Raw genomic sequence first — 11105 nt, forward strand, 5'->3', positions numbered from 1 at the left:
AAGTAGGGGCTTGCAGATCACCTATCAGTTCTGCTTTGGCTGTCTGAGAAAACTCATCACAAGAGGTGAAATAGTATTAAGAGTCTGCAATCATTCTCTAGATGTATACTGCTACATGTGTGGTCGGTTCATTATGACAAGAGCAAAGAAGTTCTCTGTGACAGCATCCGGAAAATGGTGAAATTGAGCTATTTTGGGGCAAAATATCATTTTAAAAGCCATAAAAGCAAAGTTTGACAGGAATAATAGACATTTTATATTGTTTTACAATGAAAAAAGTATTTGAAAATAACATTTGGTTCACAAAGACAAAAATTGTGTTACATAGTGTAATTCGCCATTTTGCACACTAGACCTCGATTTCAAGTGATGAGGCTATTGCTGCGCGAGTTGTGAGTTAGGAACCTTCGCTCACATACCGATAAATAGAAATATGTAAAATATGGGAAAATGGTGGATCTGATGAAAAAAGGTCATAAAATATGAAAGATGCAACGTCAAAAGGTACCTCTTAAAAGGTGTTTCCGAAACTATAATAGCAATTTTTATATGCGATGGACACCAAAAGATGCTGCCCTAACCACCGTTGTATCCTCGAGGGGCCAGGCGATTGTAGAGGTGGGTTGTAGAGGTGGATTGTAGAGATGTGCGATAACAAAATTAGAATCCCCTCGCTCCGCTCGGGAAATAATAGATTATAAGACTATTGATGATTCCTTATATGCACACATAATGACAATTCATGATAGTGCGTGATAGTGTTACATAGTTGGGATTTCAGTCCCATAGACCCTTTCATCCACGAATATAAGCAAAGATAACAGAAGGCCGTGGAGCACATAGTACATTTCCGGACAGAGGGGACCACAAATGTCCCCAGGTCGGACTGCTCTTCTGGAATCTAACGTAAGTGCCTTGACACCCCCATCAACATTTTCTTCATTAATTTCTGCAATATTCGCGATCTTAGATCTAATTTTCAATCTATAGAACACCACCTCTCCACTAATAATCCACATTTTTTTCTTACTAAAACACAGGTATCTGAGACAACTGACAGTTGTCCCTTGTCTGTTCCCTCCTACTTTCTCTATCCTAATTTTCAACCCAAAGCTGGATGTTGCGTTTATGTGCGCAAGGACTTAACCTGCTCTCGTGCTCACGCTCTTGAATCTTCCGAGTTTTCCACCATCTTGCTAGGAATATAGAGTCACTCTCAAACAAAATGTATCTGTGCTTATTATACATCTCACCTAACTCCTCTGACTATAAGAAATTCTTTGACTACTTAACTTCCAAAGTGAAGCACATTATGACTCTTTCCTTTTGTGGAGATCTCCATTCTTGGAGACTTCATTGTTCACCACCATCTTTGGCTTTTCTCTCCCTTCACTGACCATCCTAGTGAACTAGCCTTCAAATTTGCTATCCTCCACGACTTGGAGCAATTGGTGCAACACCCTACTTGTACTCCTGACAGTCCTGGAGATACTCCTAACATTCTTGACGTTTTCGTAACATCTAATCCTTCTACTTATGCTGTTACCCTTTCTTCTCCGTTGGGCTCCCCAGATCTCAATCTCATATTTGTATCTTATCCTATCGCTCCAATTCCTCCTCAGGATCCTCCTAAGGGAAAGTGTCTCTGGCCTTTTGCCTCTGCTAGTTGGGGGGACCTAAAAGGTATTTTGATGATTTTCCTTAAAAACACTAGTGTTTCCATGTCAGACACGTTTCTATGTTTCGAACGCATAACAGAGATGATAATGTGTGAGATGGAGGCGTACATTCCTCACACTTTTTCTTGACCTAAACCTTCCAAATCTTGGTTTAACACAGCCTGTCTTCGTTCTATACATGTTAGAGAGGTGGCCCACAAGAGGTACTTGAGCCTTCCATCACCAGAATCTCATGCGCTTTATATTTCTGCTCCGAACCATGCAAAGTTTGTTGTCCGAGTATCCATAAACTCTTTCATTAACAGAAAGTGTCAAAATATTTCAAGATCCAACTCCCCTCGTGAATTCTGGCATCTAACAAAAAAATATATCCAATAAATTTACTTTCCCTCCTGTATTTCAATGAGATGTCACCACTGCTATCACATATATCTCTAAAGCCGAACTCTTCGCTCAAACCTTAGCTAAAACTGAACTACACTAGATGATTCAGGGCTTGTTTCTCCCTCTCCATAACCCTCTGCCTACTTCATGCTACCTATTAAAATTATTCGCAGTGATGTTTTCCATGCCCTAGCTGGCCTAAACCCGCGGAAGGCTTAAGGAGCTGATGAGGTCCCTCCTATTGTTTTCCGAATGCGCCTCCAAACATTGTAAAACTGCGCCTCCGTGCTTGCACGGAAGCGCAGTTTCAAACTCTTTCAACTTCCTTCTTGCTGTAAGTTTGCCTACATTCAACCTGTTCCTAAAAAGGGTGACCGTTCTAATTCATCAAACTATCGTCCTATTGCTTTAATTTATTGGTTATAAAAAGTGTTTATGATTTTTTTTTAATCTATCCTCAACTGGAAGATTTTTAAACATCTATCACTTCACAACCTTCTATCTGATCGCCAGTATCGGTTCCATCAAGGCCGCTGTACTGGTGATCTGGCTTTCCTTACTGAGTCATGGTCATCCTCTTTTAGAGATTTTGGTGAAACTTTTGCTGTTGTCTTGGACATATCTAAAGCTTTTGATAGTCTGGCACAAAGCTTTGATTTCCAAACTATTCTCATACAGCTTTTATCCTTATCTCTGTAACTTCATTTCAAGTTTCCTTTCTGACTGCTCTATTGCTGCTGTGGTAGACGGTCACTGTTCTTCTCCTACCTCTATTAACAGTGGTGTTATGTCCTGTCACCCACTCTCTTACTATTATTCATCGATGATATTCACAACCATACTTCTTCTCTTATCCACTCCTACGCTGATTACACCATCCTGCAGTTTTGCACGTCTCTTCCCAGACATCCAACCCTTCAGGATTCACACGGGGAACGCCTAACTTCTGACCTATATAAAATTTCTGGTCGGAACAGAACAAACTTAGCATTGTTAAATGCCTTAAAAACTCAATTCCTCCATCTATCACTTAGACACAACCTTCCAGACAACTATCCCTTCTTCTTTAATGACACTCAACCGTCCCCCTCTTCTACATTCAACATCCTCGGTCTGTGCTTTACTTATAATCTAAACTTTACATATCTTTAGCTACAACAGCTTCTATGAAGTTAGACTTTCTGAGTCGTCTCCGCCAGTTTTTTTTTTTTTTTTTTCTCATCCCGTAGCTGCAAACTCTGTGCAGGGGATTTATCCACCTATGTATAGAGTATGCTTCACATGCATGAGAGGTTTCTACTCATGCCGTTATTTTAGATAGAGTGGAATCAAAATCAGTTGCCTTATCAACTCCTCTCCTCTAATGTACTGTTATCAGCCTCTTTCTTATCGCCGCTATTTTCATGCTAACTGCTCTTCTGATCTTGCTAACTGCATGCCTCCCCTCCTCCAGCGGCCTCGCTGTACAAGACTTTCCTCTTTCTCTAATCCTTTCTGTCCACTTCTCTAATGCAAGACAACCTTTATTCTCAATCATTCATTTTTTTTTTCTGGTAAACTCTGGAACTCCCTGCCTGCTTTTGTATTTCCTTCTTCCTATGTTTAGAAGACTTTGAAGAGGGAATTTTGAATATACTTATCCTTTATTTTATTTATTTATTTATTTATTTTATTTATTTATTTTTTTCTATGATTTTCTTGACGGCTCTTGTGGGAGTCGCGCCTAATTAGGACCACTTAGATAAACAAATAAATAAATTAATTAGTTAATTATATATATATATATATATATATATATATATATATATATATATATATATATATATATATATATATATATATATATATATATATATATATATATATATATATATATATATATATATATATATATATATATATATATATATATATATAACGAATGTAAATGACATTTTTTACTCTATTAACGCATAAGACTCTGCAAGTGAAGTTACTGAACACTTACCTTGTTGAAGCATAACACGAACACAGCTGAAGGGAAAAGTCACTGGCGCGGCATCGTTTGGCGACTTGAGAAACAGGTGGTAGCGCAATGCCAGTATGGAACTCAAGACTCCCAGCAGTGCAATCAAAGTGGATACCCAAACCAATGGCGTCAGGGGCAAAAGAAATCCCCAAGGGTCAGCAGTAGGACGACCACGTGCAGCCAAAATTCTGTATTCCATTATTTGAATATACCCAGAAAAATCCATTGCTTTATTTCGAGAGGGATTCATGTTGAACGGCCCAAGGGCAAATTCAACCTCCTGAAAAAAATGTGAATCATTAAAGAAAATTCTACTTCCCTTTTTCTGGTAAACCCTTTAACTTCTTGCGACTTCTATATTTTCCCTTTCCTATGAATTGAATTCTTTCAAGAGGAAGGTTTTAAGACACTTATCCTTCAGTATCTGACTAGCGCATCGAACCCTATTCGCGGACCGGCATCTCAATTGTTTATTTATTTATTTATTTTTTTTTTTACTGGAGTTCTTTTCTTTTTTTTTTTTTTGGCCATTGGCCGGTGTCCCTCCTACATAAAAAAAGTTTACATATATATATATATATATATATATATATATATATATATATATATATATATATATATATATATATATATATATATATATATGTATATGTATATACATATATGTGTGTCTATATATATATATATATATATATATATATATATATATATATATATATATATATATATATATATATATATATATATATATATATATATATATATATATATATATATATATATATATATATATATATATAATTTATGCGAAATAATATATAACAGGGAGGAAGCAGTCATGCAGGTAGAGGTTGGAGGACAGCTAGGTAACAGTGACCAATGTGAAATTAGATACAAAATAAAATGCGAGGGAAATTTTAGAAGTAAAAGCACTAGTAAAATACCTGACTTTAGTAGGGCAGATTTTGAGGGATTAAAAAGGTACTTTTAAAAGAGGTTAACTGGCAACGGACGCAGTGGGAGGTAAGGTCCAGGAAGGAGTTAAGAGAGATAAGGTATGGTAAAGGATGTGAGGTGAGGTGTTATGGTGAAAGGTACGGAAGGGTCGGAGAAGTGAAAGAGAGGAAGATATTTATGAGTATGACGGAGGGTCAGATTATGCTGAGATGCCCGAGATGAGGTCGAGGCGAGTAAATGGAGTGGAGAGGATGGAATGTGCCGATATGAGAAGATTAGGAGAAGTGAATGCAGATAAGTTGTATAAATATTTCGGTGATATATTACATCAAGACAGTTAGCAAACATCCCTTATAGAGCAATAAGATCACAGAAAAAAATTATCCTAAATAGATGACTGTTAGGTTAAAACACTACGTAAGGGCTGAAAAAAAAAGTAAATATAAAAGATTAAAGGCAGGGAAAAATTTTTTAAGGCCACAATATAATCAATTAGTTAGAACAGTAAGGAAGTTAACAAGGAAAGCTAAAAACAATTATGAATTAAAGGTAGCCATCCACGCGAAGACGGAGCCTAGGGGATTTAATCACGTATGTAAGACGAAGAATGGAAAAACAATTGGCCGATTAAAGACAATATATAGGGAGATGGTTAGTTCTGAGAATAGTAAAATTCTGAACGAGTAGAATTTTAGAGTAGAAAAGGGAAAGCTGATAGATTTTACCATAACTAAGGAGATAGTGGAACAGGAGATAGACAGTCTAAACAGTCAAGTAACAAGGGCCAGATGAAATATATCCCAGAGTATTTAATGAATGCAGAGAGGTTAATAGTGAGCCGTTAGTCTCTGTCTTCAGGAAATCACTTGAATCATGTGAGGTACCGGTAATGTGGAGGCAGTCTAATGTTTAGGAAAGGAGATAAAACTTTAACGTTTAATTATAGACTTGTCAGCTTAACTTCTGTTGTAGGTAAATTAATGCAGTCAATAATAACGGAGAACATTAAGGAATATTTATGCAAACATAAGTTGATAAATCAGTCACAACATGGTTTCACGAATGGGAAGTCTTGCCTGACGAACTCGTTAAGTTTTTACAGTAAGATTTACGAGGCGGCAAATAATGGTGATAGTTATGGCTTCCTATACCCGGACTTTAGTAAAGCGTTTGACAAGGTACCCCATCAGAGGCTAATGAGAAAGGTTAGGGTGCACGGGATAGATGGGAGGGTGTTAGACTGGATAAGGTCGTAGCTAATTGACAGGCGACAGCAAGTTGTAATAAATGGCTCTAAATCCGAGTGGGCTCAAGTGATTAGTGGGGTGTCACAGGAATCAGTATTAGTATTGGAATTAGTATTATTGTTGTTCGTAATATATATATATATATATATATATATATATATATATATATATATATATATATATATATATATATATATATATATATATATATATATATATATATATATATATATATATATATATATTGCTGTATTAAATATATTATATTTAATTTATAATTTATTAACACACACACACACACACACACACACACACACACACACACACTATGTTTTACGAAAAAGAAAACGACAATAATCAAAACTGGAATATGGAACTGGTAAGCAATCTGTTGACTGACCTCGCTCATTACTAACGCCAGCATACCAGTAGATGACCCATCAGCCTTAATACCACCCCAGCTTTTATCCTGCGGCCTTTTGTACGAGTACCTGCAACGAGTTTACAAGTAAGAAAACATGTTACAAAAATTTTATATGCCTTTGCATTGCTGTATTTGTCCCCTAATTCAATTTTTGTAGGACACAATAATGCACCATTACCCTGAAAAGACCCATAAGTTTGCTAACGTTCTTGCTTTGATTACCGAATAATCAATATAACTCGGAATATTTGCTACATCAGCAAATACGGTTGAAGGAGAGAAAATTAGAGAAACAAAAATATGATTGTAAGTAAGAATAATGAAGTAAATAACAAATTAATTAAAGCATTCAGTGTTGTGTTTATGGTAAGTTCTTGAATTGTCGTGTTGATACGTTTAAGACACCATCAGATCCAGCAGAGGTGCTGTAAAGAGGAAGCAACTGAATATCTTTATGAAAGGAGATAAAGAGATGTCAAACTATCAAGCAGTCAGCCTAACTTCAATTCTAGATAAAATATTGTAATATGTAACTGAAAGAAACATTAAAACTTATTTAGACAAACAAAGGTTGATAAAAGATTCAGAGTATGGCTTGACGAAATGGAAGCAATACTCATGTTTTTTTTTTCTTTTTATATTTTACTATGTCTAACTTTCCCCAAACAATTGTATTATGAAGTCAAAACAATTTAAATCAAGGAAAATATTGCCTATTTTTTAAGATCCTATTTAATTCTATAAATCTAAAACTGACAAATTGTGAGCATGCGTTCTAGTGGATGACGGTGACTGAGGTATGAGCAACGACTTCTAACGGCCATAAGACTGACGGTCATAAAATCTGTTAGTTATGAAGGATAAGTGGGGTCGACCACAAGCACTATGAAGAATACGGTCCCTGACTTTACTTACTCAGTTTTGGTCATCCTCTTTTAGGGATTTTGGTGAAACATTCGCTGTTGCCTTAGACATGAAAAAACTTTAGAAAAATCTGGCAGAAAGCTTTGATTTCCAAACTACCCTCCGATACTTTATTTTTCTCAGTAACTTCGTTTCAGATTTCCTTTGTGACCGTTCTATTGTTGTTGTGGTAAACGATCACTGTTCTCATAAGTGTATTAACAATGGTGTTCCTAAAGGTTGTCCTGTCACCCGCTTCTTTCCTATTATTCATTAATGATCTAACTCAAACTTCTTTTCCTATCCACTCCTACGCTGATGATACCTGTACATTTCCACCTCTTTTCGTAGTCGTTCAATGTCAGTTAAACAGCTTATGCAGGGAAGCCACAGAACACCTGACTTCTGATCCCCCTAAAATTTGTAATTGTGGCAGAGGAAATATGCTATTGTTCAATGAATCAAAAACTTAATTCATCCGTCTATTAACACAACACAACCTTCTAGATAATTATCCCATCTTCTTGAATGACACTCATCTGCCCCCTTCTTCTCCACTGAACATCCTCTGTTTATCTTTATATTTATATACTTATATTCTCAACTGGAAACCTCACATTTAATTTCCAGCTAAAACGGCTTCTAAGTAACTCATACTCTTCCATGCATGGAGTATGCTACTCATAACGCTCTGTTAGACTGGATGGTGCTTTTCGTCCAGTCAAATTTTCTCCTCAAACTAACTAGCTTTAGCCTCTCATCTCTAGAATATATCATCTTTAGCTTTCTCCTACCGTTATTTTAACGCTAATTGCTCTTCTGATCTTGCTAACTGCACGTCTCCCCTCATCCTGTGGTCTCGCTGCTCAAGACTTTCTACTTATCTCAAAACCCTATTCTGTCCATTTCCATAATGCAATAGTTAACCAGTATTCTCAATCTACTCCCTACTGCTGCATTTCATCTTTCCTATGACTTGAACTCACTGAAGAGGAAGGTCTCAAGACAATTTAATTATTCTAATTTTTCATGACGTGCTGATTCTTCGGAGACTGCTGGCACTTCAATGTGATTTTTTTTCTTTAATTCCGTTTACCTTGGCTGCTGAACCTTATATGTTCTTATATATATATATATATATATATATATATATATATATATATATATATATATATATATATATATATATATATATATATATATATATATATATATATATATATGTGTGTGTGTGTGTGTGTGTGTGTCTGTGTGTGATTTCATAGAATTTTCTCATCCTGTGATTCGCCGTTCTCGCCTCACACCTAGTGTAAGCCTTGTGACTGCCAGTGCATACCCGCTGTTCTAACGTCATAGTTGCGTGAGCCTTGTGATTGGCCAGTAAGTGTTCGCTGTTCTTACGTCATGGATGTGTGAGCCTTGTGATTGGCCAATGCCTTCTCGTTGCTCTAATGTCACAGTTGTGTAAACCTTGTGACTGGCCAGTGCATATATCACATTATATATATATATATATATATATATATATATATATATATATATATATATATATATATATATATATATATATATATATATATATATATATATATATATATATATATATATATATATATATATATATATATATATATATATATATATATATATATATATATATATATATATATATATATATATATATTATTATTATTATTATTATTATTAATATTATTATTATCATTATTATTATTATTATTATTATCTTCTTTTTTTTTCGTTTTTCTATGATTGGCTTCGGCAGCACTTTTGTTCCCTGTTGCTAGCTCTTCTTGATCAGAAGGAATCTATACTCTTGTGTAATTCTTTGTCTTAATATCTCGTGTCTTAAAAAGATAATGATATTTATACACATCTTTCAAGTTATTCTTCTTCGTCTTCTCTTATTTATTATTATTATTATTATTATTATTATTATTATTATTATTATTATTATTATTATTATTATTATTATTATCATTATTATTATTATTATTATTATTATTATTATTATTATTATTATTATCATTACAACTTTTATTATGTGTGTGTGTCAGAGAAAGAGAGAGAGAGAGAGAGAGAGAGAGAGAGAGAGAGAGAGAGAGAGAGAGAGAGAGAGAGAGAGAGAGAGAGAGAGAGAGAGAGCTCATCACCTACTCACGAAAAATTCATGGCAGCAGAGAGGCACTGCATCACGTTGTCCATCGTACCCTTGAACCACGAACGTTTTCCTCCAGGTTTGGCAGGATCTTCCACCTCTATAGCCTCGTGAGAGGGAAATGGCTCAGATGTTACCACGATGTGAGGCCGATGAGGGAATCTACAGGTAATATATATATATATATATATATATATATATATATATATATATATATATATATATATATATATATATATATATATATATATATATATATATATATATATATATATATATATATATATATATATATATATATATATATATATATATATATATATATATATATATATATATATATATATATATATATATATATATATATATATATATATATGTATATATATATATTTTTTTTTTGTATGTAGGAAGGATACTGGCCAAGGGCAACACAAATCTAATAAAAAAATGCCCACTGAAATGCCAGTCCCATAAAAGGGTCAAAGCAGTGGTCAAAAATTGGTGGATAAGTAAGTGTCTTGAAACTTCCCTCTTGAAGGAATCCAAGTCATAGGAAGGTGGAAATACAGAAGCAGGCAGGGAGTTCCAGAGTTTACCAGAGAAAGGGATGAATGATTGAGAATACTGGTTAACTCTTGCATTATAGAGGTGGACAGAATAGGGGTGAGAGAAAGAAGAAAGTCTTGTGCAGCGAGGCCGCGGAAGGAGGGGAGGCATGCAGTTAGCAAGATCAGAAGAGCAGTTAGCATGAAAATAGCGGTAGAAGACAGCTAGATATGCAACATTGCGGCGGTGAGAGAGAGGCTGAAGACAGTCAGTTAGAGGAGAGGAGTTGATGAGACGAACAGCTTTTGATTCCACCCTGTCTAGAAGAGCAGTATGAGTGGAACCCCCCCCCAGACATGTGAAGCATACTCCATACATGGACGGATAAGGTCCTTGTACAGAGTTAGCAGCTGGGAGGGTGAGAAAAACTGGCGGATACGCCTCAGAACACTTAACTTCATAGAAGCTGTTTTAGCTAGAGATGAGATGTGAAATTTCCAGTTCAGATTATAAGTAAAGGACAGACCGAGGATGTTCAGTGTAGAAGAGGGGGACAGTTGAGTGTCATTGAAGAAGAGGGGATAGTTGTCTGGAAGGTTGTGTCGAGTTGATAGATGGAGGAATTGAGTTTTTGAGGCATTGAACAATACCAAGTTTGCTCTGCCCCAATTAGAAATTTTAGAAAGTTCAGAAGTCAGGCGTTCTGTGGCTTCCCTGCGCGAAATGTTTACCTCCTGAAGGGTTGGACGTCTATGAAAAGACGTGGAAAAGTGCAGGG

The 11105-nt window shown here is 35.3% G+C and overlaps 1 protein-coding gene across 1 annotated transcript in view; it reads right to left on the reverse strand.

Moving 5' to 3' along the window:
• Nucleotides 1-761: 761 nt before the first annotated feature.
• Nucleotides 762-11105, reverse strand: part of LOC135109450 (uncharacterized) — a 16300-nt gene continuing 5956 nt past the window's right edge. Inside the window, exons 2-5 of the mRNA XM_064020828.1 lie at nucleotides 9782-9941; nucleotides 6676-6766; nucleotides 4051-4351; nucleotides 762-949 (exon numbers count right to left, since the gene is read on the reverse strand). Of these exons, the coding sequence (XP_063876898.1) occupies nucleotides 762-949; nucleotides 4051-4351; nucleotides 6676-6766; nucleotides 9782-9941 (740 nt within the window). The remainder of the gene's footprint in view (nucleotides 950-4050; nucleotides 4352-6675; nucleotides 6767-9781; nucleotides 9942-11105) is intronic.

The sequence above is a fragment of the Scylla paramamosain genome, chromosome 19 (assembly GCF_035594125.1).
Source record: "Scylla paramamosain isolate STU-SP2022 chromosome 19, ASM3559412v1, whole genome shotgun sequence".
NCBI classification, from domain to species: Eukaryota; Metazoa; Arthropoda; class Malacostraca; order Decapoda; family Portunidae; genus Scylla; species Scylla paramamosain.